This window comes from Anguilla rostrata, chromosome 9, assembly GCF_018555375.3.
Source record: "Anguilla rostrata isolate EN2019 chromosome 9, ASM1855537v3, whole genome shotgun sequence".
Lineage (NCBI taxonomy): Eukaryota > Metazoa > Chordata > Actinopteri > Anguilliformes > Anguillidae > Anguilla > Anguilla rostrata.
The window spans coordinates 8,254,440-8,278,852 of NC_057941.1; the positions used below are offsets into that span (position 1 = coordinate 8,254,440).

The 24,413-nt window shown below is 52.8% G+C and overlaps 1 protein-coding gene across 4 annotated transcripts in view; it reads right to left on the reverse strand.

Moving 5' to 3' along the window:
- LOC135262805 (BCAS3 microtubule associated cell migration factor-like) overlaps nt 1-24,413 on the reverse strand; it is a 249,493-nt gene that overhangs the window by 189,299 nt on the left and 35,781 nt on the right. For all 4 annotated transcript variants that reach the window (XM_064350070.1, XM_064350073.1, XM_064350071.1 and 1 more), the window contains exons 13-15: nt 22,202-22,295; nt 10,310-10,443; nt 4,039-4,303 (exon numbers count right to left, since the gene is read on the reverse strand). In XM_064350070.1, the coding sequence (XP_064206140.1) occupies nt 4,039-4,303; nt 10,310-10,443; nt 22,202-22,295 (493 nt within the window). The remainder of the gene's footprint in view (nt 1-4,038; nt 4,304-10,309; nt 10,444-22,201; nt 22,296-24,413) is intronic.

Sequence of the window (24,413 nt, forward strand, 5' to 3'; positions counted from 1 at the left end):
GCTACCAGGCCCACACTGCCCTGCGTGTCTGCCACTGCTCCTCGTTTCACACACAGAGGGAACACATAAACCAAACAAGGCCAGATACATAACCATACATGACATATTCCGGAATCAAACAGAATTATTTACATCAACATCTATGTGATAATCTGTTACGTTTGGCCTCCCTTTTTTGGCAAGAGCACCTAGGATTGTTGCTCTCTGTTCTTTGGAAAGCTCACCGCGTATCTGGATACAGATGGCACTGATAAGTCAGCACTTGAAACTTTTGAAGGGCTGTATTTTAAGCAACGTTCGCTAGAGACATACTGGGAAAACATGATACTGAGACGCGTTCAAAGTGCTCTCATTTTTTTTTGTTTATGTTCGTTATTACACATCACTATTAAAGTTTGTTTGGATTATTCTCTCGATCGAACAGCAGATGCACGTCAAGCGCGAGCGTCCTGGCTTCCGCCTGCTCGCCGCTAACCCTCGGTAAGGTAACGCAGGGAGACGGCTAATTGCTGACAGGTGGCCCCAAAGCCGTCCCCTTTGAAAAGGGAGCCTGATTTACGGCGCGGCTCCTCGAACTGACTTTCACGGCCCGCTGCCGAAGCTCAGCGGCGCAAGGAGCTAGCGCATTCCAGCGGCGTGATGTCACCCTGGTGCACTTCACGTACGCCGACCGCGTCGGTAATTAATAATTGGCCTGGAAGTCGCGCCGGGCTGCGGCTCGGGGAGAGAGAGAGAGAGAGAGAGAGAGAGCGGGAGAGAGCGGATCCCGACGACGGTCAGGGAAGCGCGCGGGGAGAATCGACGGTCCGAGCGTTCGGCGACGCCGGACCCTCGACTAGCAGCGCTCCTAGTAGCAGTCCCCAACCCTTCACACTTCCTAAAACCTCTCCTCTCCGCTGCCTAAAGGCACTTCAGACGCGGCCCGAGTTCAAACGCAGTACAGTACGCTGGCCTTAATAATGGATAACCGGGGATTAGGCGACGGCGCACTTCGTGAACCCCCGGGAGCGGCGAGACGTGCAAACAGGGTCAGAGGGCACCGCGGCTCTGGCAGCGGAGAGAGTGGGAGATAGCGTGCCCGCCGGGCACGGCCAGGGCGCCGTGTTTGCAGCCAGGGACTGTTTGACAAACAGACAAGGTACCGTGGCAGGAAGGTCAGAGAACTGACGCGAGTGCAAGGTCTGCGGTTTGGGGAGGGGGTGGGGGGGGTTGTTCTTCAAGGACATTTAGGGGTGGCCTCTGAATGATTATCAATACGTAATCTCGCCATTTTCATTTAACACTGGAATCTGCTCGAGGTCGAATTTGCATTTCAAATGCAGGGCCAGGTTTGTTAATGGCCAAAACTACCTCGGCGGAAAGAACACGGGACCTGCAGCAACCGACTGTTCAGCTTAGGCATAAAAACTAACTTAAACAGGCTTTTCACTCGTAATGCCAGAGTCTGCGCCTTTGCGGAGACGGGGACTGCACAAGAGGAAAGATGAGGAAACACAGAAGCTGGGTACCAAGAACCGTGATGTACTGTATGTACAGGTCATATACAGTATGTACCGGGTACAGGTGATATATGTACAGGGTACAGGTGATACATCTGCAGGGTACAGGTAATATACGTACAGGGCACAGGTGATATATGTACAGGGTACAGGTGATATATATGCAGGGTACAGGTGATATATGTACAGGTAACAGGTGATATATGTACAGGGTACAGGTGATATATGTGCAGGGTACAGGTGATATATGTACAGGGTACAGGTGATATATGTACAGGGTACAGGTGATATATGTGCAGGGTACAGGTGATATATGTACAGGTAACAGGTGATATATGTACAGTAGTCCAGGGCAGAAATTCGATGAACTGACTTGTTGGAAAGGGGGCATCCTATGACAGTGCCACGTTGGAAGTCACTGAGCTCTTCAGTATGACCCATTCTACTGCCAATGTTTGTATGGAGATTGCATGGCTGTACGCTTGATTTTATAAACCAGTTAGCAATGGCGACGGCAAAAGCCAAGGGGTGTCCACACACCTTTGGCCATGTAGGGTATGTACAGGAGACAGATGAGAAGGTACTAAGGACAGGTGGTACAGTGCCCTGAAAAAGCCACTGAACGCTTCCTGTTTTCCTCTACTATTGCATATTTGTCACACTGAATGGTTCCAAATTCCAGAAGAAATGAGAAAAAAAGTTGTTTGGAAATGGATACAAAGCCATTTCTAAGGCTCTGAGACTCCACCGAATCACATTGAGAACCATTATCTCCAAATGAAGAACACTAGGAACGGTGGTGAATCTTCCCAGGAGTGGCAGGTCTGCCAAAATTTCTCAAAGGGCATAGCAACAACTCTTCCAGGAAGTCACAAAAGATCCCATAAGAACATCCAAATAACTGAAGGCCTCTCTAGCCTCAGCCAAGGTCAGAGACTCCAAAGTTCATGACTCCACAATAAGAAAGAGAATGGGGAAAAAATAGGATTCATGGGAGAGTAGCAAGGCGGAAATCACTGCTAACCAAGGGAAACATCAATGCTCACTTCACATTTGCAAAAAAGCACCTTGTTGATCCCCAAGCCTTTGGGATAATGTTCTATGAACAGATGAGTCAAAAGTGGAACGTTGTGGATGAGACGGGTCCCATTATGTCTGGCGTAGTGCAAATACAGCATTTCAGAGTAAGAACATCAAGACCAACAGTTGAACAGTGTGGCGGTAGTGTGATGGTGTGGGGATGCTATCCTGCCTCGAGACCTGGACGACTTGCCATTATAGAAGGAACCATGAATTCTGCTCTGTACCAGAAAATACTTAAGGAGAATGTCCGGTCATCTGTCCATGAACAGAACCTGAAGCGTAATTGGGTTATGCAGCAAGACAATGATCCAAAACGCAAAACAAGTCCAAATCTGAATGGCTGAAAAGAAACAAAATTAAGGTTTTGGAGTGGCCTAGTCAAAGTCCTGACTTGAACCCAAAAGAGACGCTGTGGCAGGACCTGAAATGATTGAAAGCCTACCAATGCTTGAAAGCCTACCAATTTGTCTGAAGTAAAGCGGTTCTGAAAAGAACAGCGAGCTAAAATTCCCCCACAGCAATGTGAAAGACTATTACCAAATTACAGGAAATGTTCGGTTGTGGTTATCGCTGCTAAAGATGGGGCACCCAGTTATTAAGTTTAAGGAGGCAATTACTTTTTCACGAGTGTTTGATAACTTTTTTCATTAAAATGTGTTTTGTGTTAACTCAGATTCACTCAGTCTAATATTACATTTTGTCTATAGATCTGAAACCATCATTGTGGCAAATATGCAATAATAGAGGAACTCAGGAAGGAAACAAATACTTTTTTATGGCACTGTATATGTACAGGAGACAAGTAATATATGCACAGGACACAGGTGATATATGTACAGGATACGGGTAATATATGTAGAGTGCAGGTCATATATGTGCAGGGTACAGGTGATATATGTGCATGATGTAGGCAAGCAGATATGAACTGTATGGAGGCAAGCAAGATGGTACTAAGTGCAGGTGATATATTAGCTGTAGAGGGGACAGGTGAGATGGTACTAAAAACAGGTGATACATGTACTGTATAGGAGAGAGGTGAGAAGGTGCTAAGTGCAGGTGACATATGTACTGTATGGAGGCAGGTGAGATGGTACTAAGTACAGGTGACATATGTACTGTATGGAGGCAGATGAGGTGGTACTAAGTGTAGGTGATACATAGGTACTGTATGGAGGCAGATGAGGTGGTACTAAGTGCAGGTGATACATAGGTACTGTATGGAGGCAGGTGAGATGGTACTAAGTGCAGGTGATGCATAGGTACTGTATGGAGGCAGATGAGATGGTACTAAGTGCAGGTGATGCATAGGTACTGTATGGAGGCAGGTGAGGTGGTACTAAGTGCAGGTGATATATGTACTGTATAGGAGACATGTGAGAAGGTACTAAGTGCAGGTGATATACACACAGGGCACATGTGAGACGGGAAGTTTGGGGGGGGGGGGGGGCAGACTGACCGTGCAGCGGGGAGCCAGAGGGGCTGCTGGAGAGGCCCGGGACGGGGCTGCAGCGCCCCCCCTGCTTCCCGCCCAGCTCCTGCTCGATCTCCTCCAGCCCGGCGCTCTTCTGGAAGCGGCTGACGCGGTTCACCACCCGGGGGGACACGTGCGTGCGGGCGCAGGGCGGGCCGCCATAGGGGTTGATGGGAAACACGTGCGAGGTGCCACGCAGGGTGCTGATCACCACCCAGCGGCAGTCCTGGCTGAGGCACATGTCCTGCACCTGTGGGGGAGGGGGGCGGGCAGAGAGAACACCAGAGAGGGTCACAGACATGGACTCATCACACCAACTTAATCCACAAGCATTTTCATCATCTGCTTTATTTTCACTATTTTTCCCTCCAAATTGGAGTCTCCAGCAGTGCCTCTTGTGACACTTTTGTGGCGACTGACACCCGCAACAGGAGCTCTGCTGAAGCACGAGCGCTCCTCCAGTGAGGCAGTGCAGGTCACACAGCACATAAAGGAGCACACCTGTGTGACCCAGGACCCTGTGTGACGGGCGTATCTCTCACTGCGGTAGCCTGTCGCTTTGGTGAAAGGGGCTCATACTAAACGCTGGCCAACTCCAACTCACCCTATTCCTGACAGAATGAGGCCAACTGTGTCCCTAAACCGCGTCCCTCTGCTTCAGAATGGAGGATATGGAAACCCACAACTACAGGTCCCATCCTGCACTGGTGCTGAGGGCCTTTAAGGACCGAGAGCCACTTCCTTTCCACCAGCTTTATTAGATACTCTTATCCAGAGCAAATTACAAATAAGTAAAACCACAAGTAAAACTCATACAGAAACGATGGCTCGTTGCTGGAATGACCTCTCCCTGGCTGCGACAATCCACCGTTTTCAAAGGATACTGAAGCCACGGCATCAACACTCTTTTCAAACTGCTCCTGAAACTGGGTGGGGGGGGGGGGGGGGGGGGGGTCCAGCCTGCTCAGCTAACAAACGCCTCAGATAAAATCTGCCCAGACATTCCAGCAATGCAGACGCAGACAAAGGAAGAAGAAAGTGTCCATTATCCGGCCCGGCTTCGGGCGGTGCGCAGTGGGACCCAGCTCGCATTCCTGTACCGCGATACAGGTCTGCTCAGCCGGGAACGCCGTCCCGCCGTCCCGCCGTCCCGCCCCCCAGCCCTCCGCCCGCGGAGTCAAGCGCGTACCTGCGCTTCCCGTCTCTGGCCTCCTGGGACGCCGAGGACGCAATTGCCCGGCCAATGACAGCCGACGGCCCGCCCTCTGCATTCCGCCAGCGCCTGCTCTGTCAGTAGGGGGGGCGGGGCCGGCGGTGGTAAAGGTAGCGAATCGGAACAGGGTATATCCGGGGGGGCCGCCAAGGGCTGGCGCGCACAAGCAGGGCCCTGTTCCCGCTAAGCGCACGTGACCAACCACTGAAACCAGAGGTTTTATATGCTGTTCCAGCATCGCGACTTTGGTTCATATCGAGTACCGCGTTCGCACCCGGACCACCGTGATGGAACCGGGAACGAACGCTTGCGTTCCGCACCGAGCTTCCGTATAAAAGCGCCGAACTATTAAAGACGTCAACGGACAAAACAAAATCAGGGACCTCGATACGAGTGGCAAGGGTCATTAAAAAGCCACTCTGGGATCTGCCATGAAGTAGTAAAAACCTCAAAAAAAAAAAATTTCTTCCAGTGCCTTCTTCCCAAGTTCAGTCCAAAAACAGAGATGAGAACGTTATACCCAGCCTGTCTCTCGCAAGCAGTGGGGGGAAATCCAGTGAAATATTTCGCCCTTTTTTTTATTTTTGGCCCCGGTGCTGCGTAGCTCGTCCGATCCATCTTGACTCGGAGAACAGTTTGCTCCCATAAAACGACGGGTGCTCTTAATTCATTTTAAGATGTTAATAATTTTCTTCTTTGTTCTTTTTTTTTTTTTTTTATTTTTTAAGTCAAGCCTGTTTTCCTCCAGAGGACGATGCGAAGCCCCCCCCCCCCCCCCCCCCCCCACCCCCCCCCCCCCACCCCACGCAGAAGCCGACAGCAACCGTTTACGAGGTCTCCCCACCATTAAAGAGTTAACCCGAAAAAAAAACCAAAAAAAAAAAAACCCTCCTGACCCCCTTCTTGGTCAGTGCACTGCAGTTTAAAGCGCGTAAGGGCGGCGCAGACCTACGCGCTATCGCCGGGGGTCTGTTTACCCGCGAGGGCTGAGGTCACTCGTAGGTGCGCAGTTTTGTGAGTCAGAACAAGCAGGGGCCTCGGCAGCCAGCGAGATAAGCCCGGGGTCCCGGCCGGCCGCCCCGGGGCCGCTATCGCTCCCGTCTGTTTGCGCGGCTCGGAGATAACGCGGCTTTTCTGCGCCGCTCGCGAGGCCCGGATCAAAGCCAGCGGCACGCTCAGGCAGCAGACCCGGCGCTAGCCGGTCACACATTAACCGCCGCGCATCTCGTTTCCAGATCTCCACCGCCTGCCTGCCCCCGGCCGTGTGGGTCGGAGGGGAATGGGGGGGGGGGGTGGGGGGGGGTCAGGGGGTGGAGGGGGGGCGTGTTTTACATGGGCCGTTCTGTTCCCCGCGGTGCTGGAGGTGTTTTTTAGTGAAGCAATCTCTCCTGGGCAATCACACCCCCGAAAGGATAGCAGGCTGTAAAAGTACGGTGAGGTCGTAAAGCAGTGCAGGAGCCCTCCCTCCCTCTCCCTCTCCCTCTCCCTCCCTCTTTCACCCCCCCACCCCCCCCCCCCCCCCCCTCGCTCAGGGCTACCTGGCCTTGTTTACTGGCTGCCTGTCGGCCCAGACTTGTGACGGCCGTGCTAACGACCGAGATAATGTATGCGCAAGGCGCCCGCGCCCACTTAGCGCCCACGCGGCTAGCGTTTCTCATCACATAAGGTGTAAGTGAGTAACAGTCATGACGATAGCCAATTAAGGGCCGGTTCACGCGTACTTATATGGCTTAAGTGCAGGCTTGTCGGCAGACGTACGGATGGCCGGATGAACAACGCGGGCCGGACGGTGCGTTAGAGTAAAGCGGAGGTGGGGACTTGACCCTCCCAGGGCTCTCCTGGGTACTTTAAATCTGAGCGGTCGGGAGGGGCGGCCCAACTGAGACCCGGTGACTGGGCGCGCCCCGCCTCCACCCGTCCGCCAGCTGCCCCGGCAGGCAGGCAGGCAGGCAGGCCCGCCCGCCCGCCCGCGCCCACAGATGGTGCTGACTGCCAGGCCTGAGGATGACAGGAGGACGTGAGTGGAAGCACTCCTGGCAGTCTGGAGAGTGAGAGGAGAGCGGGGCCGGATGATACGCTGACGGACAGGGTGGTAGTGTGAGGTGAGGGGGGAGGGGTGTGCGTGTGTGTGTGTGAGTGTGTGTGTTTCTGCATACACTCTTGTGTGTGAGTGTGTGTGTTTCTGCATACACTCTTGTGTGTGTGTGTGTTTCTGCATACACTCTTGTGTGTGTGTGTGTGTGTGTGTTTCTGCATACACTCGTGTGTGTGTGTGTGTGTTTCTGCATACACTCGTGTTTGTGTGTGTTTCTGCATACACTTGTGTGCGTGCATGTGTGTGTTGCGCGTGCGTGCGTGTGTGTGTGTGTGTGTGTGTGTGTGTGTGTGTGTGTGTGTGTTGCGCGTGTGTGTGTGTGAGTGTGTGTGTGTGTGTGCGTGTGTGTGTAGCTGGCAGGGCGGGGCCAGACGTAGGAGCAGACAGCAGCTCTGTGTTCAGTGTCCAAACATGACACTAACAAGACACGCAAAGGTCCAAGCCCTCAAGGGATAAATATTAGTTCTGCTAAGGCAAATAAAACCACGCAAGCTGCCAACTTCAAAACCTAAAACAACATTTCTGCAAGAGTAACAGCTGTTAATGGGTGACAGTGAACTAATAAGAAAACAAAATACTCTAAATCAGTGAACAGAACGTTACAACAGGGTAAAATCACCCAAGCAGAAAACTTATCCCACTACATGACTGTGTAACTATGCACACAGTCTCGCCCACAGTAAGTTCATTTACCTGAGAAAACATGCATTTATTACACTATAAATCTACCACCCACTATCTTTTCTCTGTTTTCAGACATGGCTAGTGTGTCTAATGCATGTCCAGGGACTTTGCTGCCTACATTAGCTAAACAAGATAGGACAGTTCTATATTTTGCATAATGCATCTTATACTGTATTATGCATTCCTGTATACACAAAAAACATTTTTATATGATTTGAGGATTTCCTGATCAGAATAAAGTTTTGAAACCAATCGTTTGTCGCACAATGAAAAAAAAACCTCCAATTTACAGTAGCCTCTTCCTACACATAACTATTTAACCCCATCTTCAAATGCCCTATTCATGACAGCAGTGAAACATTTATAACCATGAATGCATTACAAGAATATCATTGTAAGATTGGGTGCATGATGGGATTAGGGTCTATGAGTTTCTGAGAAAGTTAGAATTTATAATTTAGAACCTAGAAGCTAAACATACTGCACCTGTACACAGTAAACCTAGATGGAAACAATATGTGTGGGTGCATTACATGTGGGTATATACTGTGTATCTGTGTGCATGTGTGTGCATACTTGTGTGCATAGATGTGTGTATTTCCTGTATGTGTATGTGTGTGTATGTATCTATATTGTATATGTACATGTCTGCACACAAGCATTTTGAATGAGTGTGTTTGTGAGTTAATTGTGTGCATGTGCATGCGCTTGAGTGTGTGTGTGCGTGTGTTTATGTGTGTGTGTGAGAATGAGTGTTTGTGCGTATGTGTGAATGTGTGTGTGTGTGTGTGACAGTCAGTCCGGTCAGACAGTCAGGATGTGTGGTCAGCCCAGTCTGGCCGGCCCTTGGGGGGTGGGGTGGGGGGGGGGGCTGCCTCCTCTTATCTGCGGTCCGATCTGAGACGCAGCAGTCTGTCTGCCCCCCCTCGTGCCCCCCCGCCCCCCCGGCCCGGGCCCTGCCATCAGCGCCTCATTATCTCCCGGCCATCGCGCCCGCCGTCCACCTCCCAGCTCCTCCGGCCGCGGCGTCGCGTGGGCGTGACGGGCCGGCCTGTAATGAGCGGGCCTGCGCTCCTTCACAGAGGGGAACTCACAGAGAGAGAGCTACACGGGGAGGAAGTCACATAGGCGCTTGTCTCACAGGCCGGTGCTGTGCACGTCCCTGATAGGCTCTCCCTGCTGGACACGCCCACAAAGCCAGCACTCAGAGAAGCTCAGACACGGCTCCCTTCCTTCACAGCAGAAGAACGGGGGCTTCTGGGAGAAAAGGCGAAACCGCGTCCATTTTTTCCAAAGACAGCTCTGCCGAACCTCGAATGTGATTAACTGCGGGGAAACTAATATGCGTAATATCGGAGAAGGGGAACCGTACTTAACGTTAAATTTTCCCCGTCAGGCCCAAGGAAGCATGACATGGTTTGGGGCCGCAGAGGGGAAAGATCCGTGCGACTCGGAAGGGGGAGGGGAGAAGGACAACCCGCTCGTTATCACCGCTTGTCCCGACGCTCCAACCTCACGACGCATTCGCTTCGGATCGCGACGACTCCGCTTGGTGGAACGCCGCCTCACCGCAGTCATCAGGAATTTCGTCTCACACCAAATGACACGGAGGCCGGTCTCGTTTATTTTAAAGAAAATTACATCTCCAAATCAATTAATCTGAGGTAAAAAAAAAAAACCTGGATTGTTTGTTTTTTTTTCTCTAGCTATGCTAGAAGACCCCTCGAAACAGACGTTAAACACCGACACCGAGCGCCATCTGTGAGAGCGTTGGGCCGGGAGGCCTTCCTCCGCCCCGCAGATCGCCAAGTCCTCGACGCGGCCGAGAGCTGCGCTCGCTGACAGTGTTTGGAAAACACAGGGAGACGGAGAGAGGATGAAAGGCGCTTCGCGAACGCGGACTTCCAGCGCAGTTAAAACACAGGGCAGGCAGCGGACGTAACGCACAGAGCTGGGTGGCCCAGGCGGAGCAAACCAAAAGGAGTCCGCTTCCTGCGCTGGAATATTTATGTATTTATATCCGATTTAGCAAACGAACGCTTTCGAAACCGCCAGTGGACTGAGGGGCGGGGTGGGGGGGGGGCGGGGTTAAGAAGGGTGGAGCCCGTTTCGTAGTCCCGGAACGATGCGCGAGGAAGTGCACACGTTGGGCGCGACTTCGCGAATGGCCTGCGTGAAAGGGAAGTCCGTCCGCGTTCAGCGCTGGTGAGCCCGCCCACCTGACCCTCGCTTCGCCGCCCGCGCGCACACCAACGCGGGCCTACCTTGGCCTCCGTCTCCCCGCGATGCAGCGTGTAGAGGTGGTGAACTGCACTCTGGGAAGAGGCCCAGGGGTGAGTCAGGATCTGAAAGACGTGGAAGTCGTGGCCCAGCGTGTCTGCAGTGACGAGCAGCATACCTGAGACCAGAGAGAGAGAGAGAGAGAGAGAGAGAAGGGGAGAGAGGAGTGATAGAGAGAGAGAGAGAGAGAAGGGGAGAGAGGAGTGATAGAGAGAGAGAGAGAGAGAGAGGGAGAGAGGAGAGAGAGAGAGAGGAGAGGGAGAGAGTGAGAGGAGAGAGAGAGAGAGGAGAGAGAGAGAGCGAGAGAGTGAGAGAGAGAGAGGGAGAGAGCGAGAGAGTGAGAGAGAGAGAGGGAGAGGGTCAAATTGTGTAACAACAAACCCTTGTAACAGATAAACGTTGTCAGAATGACATACACTCCGAAAAGCCTGTTGCTCCCACCGGCCTTGCAAAGAAGGCGCCATTTAATCTGCGCTGGTACACATTCACAGGAGCTTCACGCACACGTGCACACTCAGCAAGCACACCCCATAATGACAGCCGAGCCGTCAGCCATCAGCCACCGACCGACAGCGCCGACTTATCCCACAACACAGTCTAAACGGCGCCCGGTCTCTTTCTAGATCTTTCCGCGGGACCGGGAGCGCGCGCCCGGGTCCACCTCGACCCGACCGCGGCCGGACCAGACGCGTGATCCCGATGACAGGGTCGCCCGTCCCCGCTGCTTTTTTTTGAAGTCCGTAAAAAAAATTTAAAAAAACTGCAAAAGCAAACCCGCCTTACTGTAAACAACACGCTCGGTTAGCAACCGCACCGGGGCCAAACGGCAAAAAAAAAAATCCGAACCCTCGAGCCGAACGAGGCCAGCTCGGCTCGGCTCAGCGCCGGGCCGTCCCGAAAAAAAAAGGAGGGGCCGCTTCAGACCGCTGGACGGGTTCCCCCCTCCGACATGAAAGCTGATCATTTTAACAGGCATCGAAAATACATTTTCATGAACGCGGGACATAGCCTCAGGCTCTAAATCTCACAACCATAATTTAACAGTAATTAGTAGTTTTTTCCCTTTCCCGAAACTTCGACGTCGAGGGTGCAGTAGGTTTTAATTTGCGGGAAGTCTTTGTTTCCGCGGTTTTGTCATGTGAAAAGGAGGTTACGTGACGTAAGATTTAAATGATCTAATAACCAGCGCAAGAAGGGGGGGAGAGAAAGCACGAACTGGGACTCCTCTGGTTAGACGAGGTTGGTTCTCTCAGCTTCCAGCTTCCTTTCACACCAATTAATGGCAAGACAAGCTTGTTCAAAGCAGTTTTAATGGCTAAGGGTAAATCACGCGGAGACAGCAAACATGAAAAGCAAACACAGCGTGTGGAGAATTAGAAGGCGGTTAGCTGTTTATGCTGCGTCGGAGGACCAACCCGGGCTACGGCCCGGTCACAGTCCCAAACCCACGCCCCAAACGAGGTGCCAAGCCACACGAAGCGCTTGCGTCAGCTGGGAATACATGGAGAAGGAGCCCTTCTAATTATAGTGTGGAAACGGAAGCGCAGAGTGATTAGGAGTTCAGGCGCTGCGGTATGTTTATCTGGGAGCTTCCTCTCCCTCTCTCTCTCTCTCTCCTCTTTCTCCTCCCTCTCCCTCTCTTCCCTCTCCGTCACCTCTCCCTCCCTTTCTCCCTCTCCTCTCTCTCCCTCTCCTCTCTCTCACCCTCCTCTCTCTCTCCCCTCTTTCTCTCCCTCTCCCTCTCTCTCTCCCTCTCCTCTCCCTCCCTTTCTCCCTCTCTTTCTCACCCTCTCCCTCTTTGTCTCCCTCTCTCTCTCTCCTCTTTCTCTTCACCCTCTCCCTCTCTCTTCCTACCCCTCTCTCTCTCGCTCTTCTTCCCTCTTTCTCCCTCTCTGTGTCTCTCTCCCTCTACCTCTCACCCTCTCTCTCTCTCTCTGTGTCTGTCTGTCTCTCCCTCTCCCTCTCACCCTCTCTCTCTCTGCGGCTCCCCCCCCACCGTCGCCTGCCCGCCCGCCCACCCGCTCCACAGTTGACAGTTTGAGGCTGGTTTGCTGATGGTACAGTCTGTACTCATACCAGCAGCTGGCAGCTCTGGCACAGCAGGCGCAGGGCTGGCTGGGGCTGGCGGGGCGGCAGTGTGGAGCGCAGGTCTGGGGCGCAGGCTGGACAGTGGGCGTGGGGCCGGGTTGCAGGCTGGCAAGCGGGCGCAGGCGGGCGCAGGCTGGGGCGGCGGCGAGGCCGGCGCGTGGGGGCAGCTGGGAGGGGGCAGGCTGGGGCGCAGGCCGGGGCTAGGCTGGCGCGGCCGGGCCAGCTGGCCAGCTGGTTCGCGGCCTCGCTGAACTACAGGCCCTCGCGGGGAGAGAGGCGTCGGTCGGTCGGCCGGTCGCCGGGAAACCAGATTAAAAAGCACGCTTCCCAGCGCCGTGTTCGCCGCCGCAACATTTCAGAAACCCGAGAAGCTTCGGCAAACGTTTGACACGTCCTATATATAACACCTCCAGCCTGGACCAGAGGCATGCGCCCCGCACTTACTGCATGCAGAAGAGCTGGCACGCACGCGGAGGGTAGAGCGTTTAGTCTGACATCCGTACCGTAACGTCGGCCGTCAGCGCGACGCGCGGCCGTAAATATCGCGTCTCTCAGCAAATTAAATTAAATTATATCCGTGTTTTCTTTTTTGTGATGTTTTTGTTTTTGATCCCAGCAGATCCCACGTCTCCAGCCCAGCAAATGTGAAACATCTGCAAAAAAAAAAAAAAACCCTTCCTGCCTCCTGGACGCCTCGTTTCAAAAACCGAGTGACCGCGTCTCTCGGCAGAGAAGAAAAACCGACTAAAAAAAAAAAAAAAAAAAAATGGACGAAGCATGCTCGATAGAGTGCGGGGGCAGCACAGAAATACTCCCGATTTTAATTAATAACAGCCGGCTTAGAAGCTGTGAAAACAAAAAGACAAACGGTAAAGCGCGGGGAAAGTCTGAAACGATAAGATGCAGGGGGCATTGGGATGTGCGACGGCTCCCGAAGGCATAAAGCAGAACACAAATGACTGGAAAACAGAGAGAGTCTGGACCACGGGGTTAGAGTGGTCCTCCGGGCCAGCGCTGCTGACCCCAGTGACAAGGGGGGGTCTGCGTGTGAGCTGGCTCTCCACGGTCGGGCACTCGCTGTGCTGTTCTTATCGAAGGTGTTTATGAAAGCGAGGGGGTGGGAGGTGGAGGAGGCGGCGCTCGCCCCCCTCCACGCACCCCTCGAACCCGGGCAGACCTCCGGACCCACGCCCTCCCTCTCTTTACCCTCCAACACACACACACGCACACACACACATACAGTCAACAACCTGTTAATCTTTTACAAAGTCTGCAATTCTGACACTTAACCTTTTCGCTGCCTATAAAGTAAAGCTGTTTTCTTTTTACGGGGTGTCTGTATTGTTTTCCGAAATGTCATCGAGGAGCGGCGGTTGGGCGACCCCCCCGACCTCTCGCACGGTGACTGCGCGGTGACTCACGACCAAACCAGACCGATTACCGCTCCCTCCAAACCGCTCCTAACACCGTCCCGAGCCCGAGCATGGGCCGGCGGCGGCAGTGACTAAGGCGAATTCCGGAAGGTTCCGCGGCGGCCTCTCTCTAACGGGGCGCGTTCCTGTGGCGAGGCGGTCCAGGCGCACAGGCAACGAGAGGTGTCCGGGGGGGGGAAAAAAGCGCGCACTGGCCGTGGCTTCCGGAGAGTTCCGCAGCCCTCAGCCCAAAAACCGAGTCCAACCGTCCCGCCTCAGAAGGGCGGAGCCCGGCCCGGTGTTTACGACACGCGTGACCCCGCCCCCGAAGGCCCTTCGCCGAGGCGTCCGCTTCGACGGCAAGACCGCCGAGGTGCGTTCGTACGCGGCTGACCCGAAAAGCGTACCCCTCCCCCTCCCCTCCCCAAAAAAAGACCGCGATTAACGCACGATCGGGACGTTCCTTTTTCTCCTCCCCCCCCCCTCGCGGTTCTCCAGCGGCGCCAACCCCCCGACGCGGGACGCGACCGGAGGCGCCTCGCTAACGAGACGCGGATCACCGAAAAAAAAAAAATCCGGGCCTTATCCCGCTCGCACGGAGCGCCCGGTTCAGCCGGAGGGAACGATCGCCAAAAACAAAATTCCCGACTGTACCCTCCGCTCGTTCGAGCGGCATTAAGCGCGTCTTTATTGGGTTCCCCCCCCCAAAAAAAAAAAAAGCGTACGCGCAGAAAAACTTTCACACAGGGGGCTTAGAGAGTCTGGTCCCCGGCTTCCAAAGCCCCGCAGCGAATCGGTAAAAGCGCAATCTCCCGATAAGACGCGGACCGCGGCGAAGCCCGATGAGAGGGTAATCCCTTTCTCGGCCAACGGACAAGCCCGCGATAATCTCCTTCCATCTAAACGCTCTCTCTCTCGTATCTAAGAGCGTTACGTTAGCTAATTAATCCCCTCGAGCATTCGCAACACACCTAAGAAGATTTTCGTGCCTCCGATCCGTAACGTCGTTCGTCCGAAAGGGAGGTTAGATAACGGCGGGTTCTCGTTTGCAAAATGGCGTACGAGTTTTTTTTTTTTTTGCCTGTTTGTTTCGCCGGTTCGCGCACCGCTCCGGGTAAACGCCGTCGGCCTGGGCTCGGTCTGCGCTCGAAACTCTAAAATCGCTACAGCGCGAAGCGAAGCGACCCGAGAGCAGAGCGTAAAGTTCGCGGCGGCCAGACGCGGCCTCGTGCTTTCCCCCCCCTTCCTCCCCAAACAGGCCAAAGTAGCAGATTCGCTTAGCGGCGAGCGGCGTATGGGATTTTAACGACGTTTAACGGGCGAAGTGTCGCGCTGCGGGAGAGAGGCCACGGAACACGTCCCCGCCGCGAAGCTGAGAGCCTCCCCCTCTGCCGTTTCCAGCTGGGCCGCCCCGCGGCGAGGCCCTTACCGCCATTATGGAAACAACATAAAACCGGCGTCCCCCCCAACCCCGCTTTTACAGACTCACTGTAGCAAGCGCCCGGAGGACCATCCGCTCCAGAGGGTTACCGCGTACGCAACTGCTCCGCACGCCTTTTCAAAAACCCGTCTCCGCCATCAACCTACGAATTCGTCAAACGACAAATTCGTCAGTGAAGGATTTTTTAAAAAAAATAGTCCATGATAACAGGTGAATGTACACACGTCTCAAAAACGACTGCTTACTTTTTGTTTTCTTACTGTATACACCAGCGCCTGTTTTTCATTCATAATGCTGAAAATTAGCGGTCAGCGCCATCTGAGAAAATAAGCTTTGTGTTTGTGTGCAGTTTTACGGATGGAACGCAGAGCAACGACACGTCCTCGCTGCTACTGGGCACACAAAAAAAGCGTCTGACCGAGCGGGCCGGTTTAAAAGCACCCGCTCGGGGGATTCACGCTCGACCCCAAACTGCCAAAATTCCCGCACGCGGTAACGGAGAACGTACAACGCGAGGGAGAGGCATCGCGGCGCGGCGCGGCGCGGCTCAGCGGGACGTCGTAATGGCGTTACGAAACAGAGCCGCCATTGGCGGGACCCCGCCAAAAGCCCAGCGCCCCGCTGGCTCGGCGCGTGAAAGGGTTCGACCGTCCCGCCGCGCCTTAATCCCCCCCGTGACCGACCCCCCTCTCACGGGAACTCACCCCGGAAAACCCCCGGAAGTACTCAGGCAAGACATCGTCTCGCTAAATCAGTCTTATCTCATCCCAATAAAAACACGCAAAAATACTCAAAAAAAAAACCTAAGTACTAAAAAAACCTCACTGTACGTGTGGAGAGTGCACATGGGGTGCATTACATTACATTACATTACGGGCGTTTGGCAGACGCTCTTATCCAGAGCGACGCACAACAAAGTGTGTAACCATAACCAGGAACAAGTATGACGAAACCCCTAGAGAGAAGTACCGGTCCAAGTGCAGGGAACAACCGCACAGTTCAAATTGGACCCTGTAGGTTAAACTGATTAACACTAACACAAACGAGAACAGCAACAACGCAGTCTATGCAAAAAATACAAGCAGTAGTTAATCTCACTGATTCTAATAGCTGGCTTGCTGTGAATGCACTTGGCCGAATGGGGTGAACTGTACTATCGAGTAGCTCTTCTCCCTTTCTTCCTCTGCCATAGCTGGTGATGTTGGGGCCTGATGTTGGGTCAGCGGCGATAACGGCAACATCCACCCAGACCTCGGCCTGCTTAACCTGTCTCCGGTACCGGCTGCTGTTCAGATTAACATAAAAAACGTGTTTCATCAAATCAAGAAACAAAGAACAGAAGCCTCCGTCAGCTGCTGAATGGCTTCTGCTCGTAATGAGCACAGTATATTTTGAGAAAGTTATATCTAATATAAGGGGACCCCGAAAGGCGTTTGACCTATTTTTGGGTACTGTTGAGAAAGAAATTAATGAGAGGTTTCAGGAGGATTAGTACAACTTGCCTGATTAGTTTGGCTCTGCGAACAAGAAATATTAAGCAAATCCTTAAAACGGAACTTTACGTTGTATCGCCTAGAATTTAGGAATTTACTTATTTGATTCCTGCACCCATACAATTTTTTATTTTTGACCTTTGGATTGGAAATTTGGATTGAAAGCATTACCTAGTGTTTCTGTTGTCCTTTTTTGTGTAAGTGTTATTGTACTACAGGTCTCATCTTGTTTGGGAAAAAAAGAAAATACATTTTAAAAACACAATCTAGTATATGAACTTTGTTCTGCACGGGAAGGCTTGTACAAACTCTGAGTGAGACTCACAGAAACCCATGGGGTTTGAAATCACCTGAGAACATCTACAGTAATATTTCGTAATTTCACCAGTGAGAGCACAGTGCTACGCGTTCTCCCTGCTGCTCTTAAAGGGAACCATGTGACCGCCTGTGCGTTGGGCGCCAAGATGGAGGGTGAGGCCTGGTCTCTCAGCAGCCAGAAAAGCACGCCTGTCGCTTTAAGAGCCAGTTGCCGAAGCTCCCAGTGCCCTGGACTAATCCGCGGTGCAGCGGCAGATTCCTTGATTCTTATCAGTTGCGTGATTGAGAGGAATTACAGCGCGAGTCTCCTGGGCAGTGAGGAAGCGTCCACCGGCATACTGCACACCCCCCTACACACCTAATCACTCACACACTTGCACACACGCACACACACTCGCACGCACGCTCACTCACACACTTATACATACACATACACTCGCACGCACGCTCACTCACACTCACACGCACGCGCACACACATACACACATACACTCGCACGCACGCTCACTCACACTCACACGCACGCGCACACACATACACACACACTCGCACGCACGCACGCTCACTCACACGCACACGAACTCACTCACTCACACACACACACACACACAATTACACACCCCCTTAAGCACCCACTTACACATATACATACACACACGCACTCGCATGCATGCTCACTCACACGCACACACGCATGCACTTACACACCCCCCTATACACCCACTCACTCACCCACTTACTCACACACTTACACATATACACCCACACTTGCACTCACTCTCACTCACACTCACACACGCACGCATGCATGCTCACTCACGTTCACTCACTCACACACACACTTACACATATACACACACACACACTCACACACTCACACACTCACACACTCACACACACACACACACACACACACACACACACGCACCCCACTCGCCCCTCACCGGACCACACTCCGCCAGCCGTACCCAGCGCTGCCTCCCCCCCGCGGCTCCCGCCATTACAGCGACCGCTCTAACAGCGACCTCGGAGTGGCAGACATTAAACGAGGCGCAGAGCACGGAGGCTGAGAGAGAGAGGGGGGGAAAAAACATGAAAAAGAGAGATGAAGAAGCCCAAAGCCACCGCAGCTGCTCGAGTGGACGCTCCGCGGCCCGCTCCCAACGGCGTCCTTTAATTACGCGCCTATGAATAGAACCCCCAGCGCCACAGATTGGGTGCCAGCTAACCGACCGACCGATCGACCGACCGCCATTTTCTACCGAGACTCCTCTGTAGTTCCTCCAACACACACACACGCACACACACACACACAGCGCGCTCCGTCTCTTGCATAACTTCTGGGAGTTCCTGGCTTTCAGGGCCTCGGCCGGGGTAATCACACCGTTTCATCTGGTTTTTTGTTTTTTTGGTTTTTTAAACGATTCAGCCGAGGCGGAACCAGAGCCGCTCGGACCGCAGCGCTCAAACGGTCGTCTACCGTCGCGCCGGAACGCCGGAACGCGCTACGTCCGACGCGGCTAAGGAGCGCCGCACTTTTCCAGCTAATTAAATTCAAGCCGTTTTCCTCTCTCAGCTATCCAAACACAGGCCCTTCCAAAGGCAGGAAGCCCTCTTTCTTTTTTTTCTTTCCCCACCGTGCGAAGCGTACGGTTTTCAACGCCGCGAGGTCGCCAGAACCGCGGCACTCGCTCGCGCGCGGAATACACGCCGTTCGCGTTTCTCCCCCCCCCCCCCTCGTCTCCGCGGTCGTATTTCATCACGCGGACCTGCCGTAAAAAATACTAAAATCCGCCGCGCGAGAGGCGACGGCAGCGGCGTCCTGTCACTCCCGACCGGACCCGACGGTTAAGGAGGTCGCGCGTTTTGAAGTTCGCGGCGTCCCGCCGCGCTCCGAAATGAGACGCCCGCGGACGCCTCGGCACGGGGTCCACAACGCACCTCACAGAGGAGCTCGCTGGCAGCTCCCCCTGCCCCGGTCCATATTTAGGGCCTTTCATAAAGATGACAGGCTCCCCCCCCGGCCAAAGATGAACCCGGAGAAACGCTCGCCACTGCTAAAACTGTTACCGGTGGGGAATAATTCAAACGCAGCTTTCTTCCACTGCCACAGTGGATACGGGGAAAAGAACAATTTATCACTGCTGCTGCTGAGACAGGGAAGGCATTCCAGGGCCTGCAGGAGGAGTCCTTCCGACATTTTCCAAAGAGGATCTTCTCTGGTGTAAGGAAACAGGTAAAGAAAATCACACACACACACACACACACACACACACACACACATATATATATATATATATATATACATAAAAATGTTTCATTAGATTCAGATATATGTTCATTTAAAAAAAACAGAAAGAAAAACAGAAAAAGTTTACAAATTATTTTAGCACATAAAAGCAGGATAAAGCAGAAAGGAAGATGAAAGAAGGGAAAGAGAGGAAGAAAGGAAGCGTTTGTGCGGCTGGCCGTTGATTACAGGAAGCTGTGTGGAGTGAACACCGTTGTCACCCGCACGCCGTCTGCATTTCAGAGACGCCCACACGTTCCCCTCGTGCTCCGCACCCGCACGCGGAAGACGCCTCTTACTGAGCGCGCTCAGACGGGACTGGAGGTCGAGCGGAGGGAAGGGAAGGGACAGCGATCTCGTTTCTCATTCGCTCTGGCTCAACGCAGGGCTTAGGGGAACGAAGCCCGTCTGATTCGCCGAAGGGCTGAGGGGGTCCAAAGGTTAAGCAATGGCGCCCCCCAGAGATGGTACTATACCGTCCGGAGCGAGGCCGTCCTGGGCCGTCCCGCAGGAGCGTCCCCCTGCACCTTTCCCAAATGAACGCGCGCTCTCCTGTGAGTGCTGCTGGGATACTTCAACAGCTTTCTGTTCATTTTGGGTAGAGATTTGGGTTGGAAATTAACAGTGCATCTGAAACACATATACGGCCATGGCTGGCCTAAGCTGAGTTGAACGGTGTGGGTTTCTGTGTGCTGTTGAGAGAGGCAGAGCAGGCAGCACAGGGGCCCTGGCGTTGAGGAGGAGTGGATGAGGAAACGTGTGAGGAAGGCGGAGGCTAGATGGAGGAGTGGGTGGTGTGGCAGGGGGCGGGGCTGTGAGGGGAGGGGGGTGTGGTCTGGGGTCCTGTCTGACCAGGGGCCTCCAGCAAGAGAGAGACACACCAGGCCTGAGAGCCAACCTACAGCTCACACACACACACACACACACTGCCCCTCTCTCCCACTCCACCACACACACACAGCCCCTCTCTCCCACTCATGATTGCCATTAAGTAAAAGCTGAAAATTTCCATAGAATTAGTCAGAAATTTTCATGAATCTTAAGCCATTTATCCTGTCCACATCTAACAGTTGAAACTTACTAAAGACCACATAATCTTCAGTGACCTCACTCCCCGTCAAAAGTCAACCGGCAGCAGATTTGCTCTATTCCCCCCCCCCCCACCCCCCTTCACAAATCACGGAGCGTTTTTTTCTTTAATTCAGCGAATGCCTCTGAAAACAGATTCAGTTCATAAATCCCCCCCGCCTCAGGAATAAGGAGAGCGCTGCCTGACAGCCCCCCCAGAACACCGCGTTTGCTGCTCGCTGCGCACGAAGGACTGAGGAACAGCGTCTGGCTCAAACGCAACGTATCCGTCCGGCACGGCGCGAAGGCAGCCCCAGCTGAGCCAATCAGACGAGGCCAGGCGCCATCGCAGGGGCGCCGCTTCCTGCCTAGTTCTATTAACGACGGAAGCGCGCGGATGACGCGACCTTCACCGAAGCCGAGCGATATTAGCGTTGCTATCACAGCGGGCGCGTGCGCGGTGCGGCGCACCTGTCGCGGGTTTCACTCTGCTCGTTCAGGAGGGGGCGGGGCACTACGCAAACGAGCGGAGGGAGCGAGCGCGCGAACCCAAGACTCGGCTCGGAAGGCAGAGGACGTCAACAAAGACATTCTGCGGATTCCTGCCCGGGGCCCCGGCGGGGGGCCTTTCAGCGGCCCGCTTATCGCGCCGGCTCTCTCCCCACCTGAGACGGCGACGGCACAACGGCGCATTGTCACGGCCGCGCCTCTTATTTCCCCGGAAGGGGAAGCGCAGGCGATTCGGGAAAAAGCCCGAAAGTCGCGCGAATCGAAGATATCGCCCCGGGGAGAGGCGAGCGGCGAGGGCGGGACGGCTCGACGGCACGGTCGAGGCTTCGGGAACAAAATCCATCTCGCGACGCGTGCGCTAACGCAGACGCACAAAAACGAAAAGCTGTAACTTTGGAACTATTTAACTCCGCAGCACAGACGAGGCGTCAGTTTAGGGCAACAGTCCTGCAGCTAATCTGGCATTCCCGTCAATGGTTTTATAGCTTGTTAATATTTGCCAAGTTGGCTGAAACTTTGATTTCGGTTCAGGATAAGAATAACAGTATCGCTAAATGGGCTCCAACACAATCACACCGACTCAGCAGCTGCAGTTGTAGTACAAACACAGTCAAAATCTGATTTTCAGATACAGCCATTAAATCAGATAGATGTCTGACTATAGAATTAAGTTACAGCGGCTACCTAACAACATTCTTCTCAACTTCTTGCACAAGTATGTTCACCATATGTACTTCTGAATGACGTACATATATACTTGCATATATGCTTATAATATTCCTGCGTAACGATTGTTACATGTGTTTGGCAGGTGATTACAGAAACATTTGTTGTTGTTTTACTAGCTTTCTCATTTTTGGATCTCTTTTCTCTTTGCAAACAATGGCTAAAAATACATTATGTTAATCAGGTTTGGCACACATTCTAATGCATGAGGAAATTATTTGTTTACCCATTCCTGTATTTTATAGGATTTGCATCCAACACACAAGCACACACACAGTACACACACACACACACACACACACACACACAGCAAAAGGAAGAGGGGGGGATCTTTTTCTCTCCTACCACACAAACGTTTGTTTGTGCTTTTTTTTGCAGCACACAAAGCTTCATTCAAAACGTCCCAAATTGAATTTAGGAGAGCATATTCGGGTGACGGGGCCTAAAAAATGCATGTGAAAATAGTTTATCTTGACTGTGATGAACTGCAGAGCGGCGGAGAGAGCCCCTCGGTTCAGAGTCACACTCACCGCTGGGGCTGAACGCCATGCAGGAAATGGGTTTATCGTGGGCAGGAAAGTGGGCCACGACCCCATCTCCATCCGAGTCCTCACTGACCATGACCTGAAACACAGACACGGAACCGTGAGGACAGCAGTCCTTTCTCCTCAGTAAGAAAAAAGTCTTTGTTATTTTTGGCTGGACCGCAACACGAATGTCTGTGACTGAGTGACTCAGTGACTGAGTGATCTGACTGAGTGATGAAGTTACACCATTGGTTGGCCGAGTGATGAAGTTACACCACTGGTTGGCCGAGTGATGAAGTTACACCACTGGTTGGCTGAGTGATGAAGTTACACCATTGGTTGGCCGAGTTATGAAGTTACACCATTGGTCGGCCGGATCGCATGTGTTAGGTCCAGCCATATACTAGGTTTCCTAGTCTTGTTTAAGTTTACATAAGAATACGAGGTCAGTGCAGGTCGCTTCCAACTTCCGGAGAGAAAAAAAAAAATAATTCTACAATATGAGCAATTAACCTCATAAATATACTGGGTCACATAACTACGTGAGCAAAATTATAGAAATACAATGTTTAAAGGGATATTGGGACTTTCCGTTTTGCAGTATATAGCCAATAATTTTAGCTATATGAACAGGCTGCTCGACGCGAGTGGTCAGCAGCTGTGAGTACTGGAGAAGTGTTCATGCGAGGCAAAAGGAAGAAGCCTCATTTCTGACAGTCTCACTTGCTTGTTAACAGGGGCCAAACACTGAAAAACAAAATGGGGCACAACTTTCATGCAGAGCAAGTACAACAGCAACGCTGTACAAGAACACAGCAATGTGAATATCTTAGTAAAATTCTAATCTGAATTAAAAAAAGAGAGACATCCCTCTTCAGCTTGTCAAGAGGAGACACCAGGACACATAATCACATGACCAATCTATTGATCACTGCAATTGATCACTAATGCGTCAGGGTTGTGTTCTCGAATCTATTAGAAAGATATACTACAGAATATAGCCATATAAAAAAATACAGATATACCTCTTCTTAAGCTTACAATGAACTTAGAGTACCAACTAAACCCCCTGTCAATTAGCTATTAGCTGTATAAAACATTATTGCCAGCTACAGTACATGTGGCAACAACATTAGACCCTAACAGCACAGCATATCCACAAATAGATACAACGCATCTGTATAACGATCATCACATGTATTCTAAATCCTTATCTTGCGTAACCTCATCATAACCACATTTTTGAGAGACATAATTTAAAAAAACCATGACGTGAAATGGCTCCTCGGTTTATCTCTTCAAAACTCCTGTAAAGGAAGAGTTCCCGTGGAGCACAAGGTAGTTGCGGTGAACAGTAAATAATGCGCGAGTGGAACTATGCAGGGAGGTCACTCAGCGAAGAACCCTAAACGACTGCAGTCAGTCCCACAAGGAGCAGCTCCCAAAAACTGCAGCTACATCTTTTTTGTCCACCGATGAAACATTAATCCAGCAATGAATCATTTTATGGATAAATCCGTCACGCTGGCCCGAAGTGTAGATTTAAAGGAAAGGTCAAACGTTCGCGTTCGCGCACGCGGTAAGAGCAGCGAACAGGGGGAGGCCACGCCCCCCCCACAGGGTGTGCTGCGTGCTCACAGCTGCGTCCCCTACCCTGGCGATACCCCCCCACCCCCCCCCCCGCGCTGTCTCCCCCTCCGGCTCCTTCCGTGAGCACGTCTCCAGCGACACTCAGGACCGCGCCCGGGACGTCCGGCCGCTACACGGAAGCGCACTCCGCCTCTCTCCCCCCTCGCCCCCTCGCCCTCCGACAATCAGATCACTGTCTCCCGCCGAAACCCTCGCACCTCCGCCCCCGGCAAAGCTCGCCGCGCCCGTCACCCCGCGCCTCGCCGACGCACTGGAGCGGGACGCACTCAATGAGATAAACCCCCCACCCCCCAAACACCCCCCACACCCCGACAAGAGCCGGGAGACGGGACCGTCTGCTCCTAATGGACGTCTCCTCTAACGGCACCTCCTCCTCCTCCTCTAACTCGGCACACGGCTACGCCGCTACGCCGCCGCACGCCACCCTGGCGCACCGGCTCGGGAAAAAAAAAAAAAAAAAAAAAAAAGCGGTTACCAATCCATTTTCCTGCACGCATTTCAGGTCAAACCCGTGATGTGAAAAAAAGACAGGGGTTTTTTTTTTTCGGGTGTCTGTTTGCGCTCG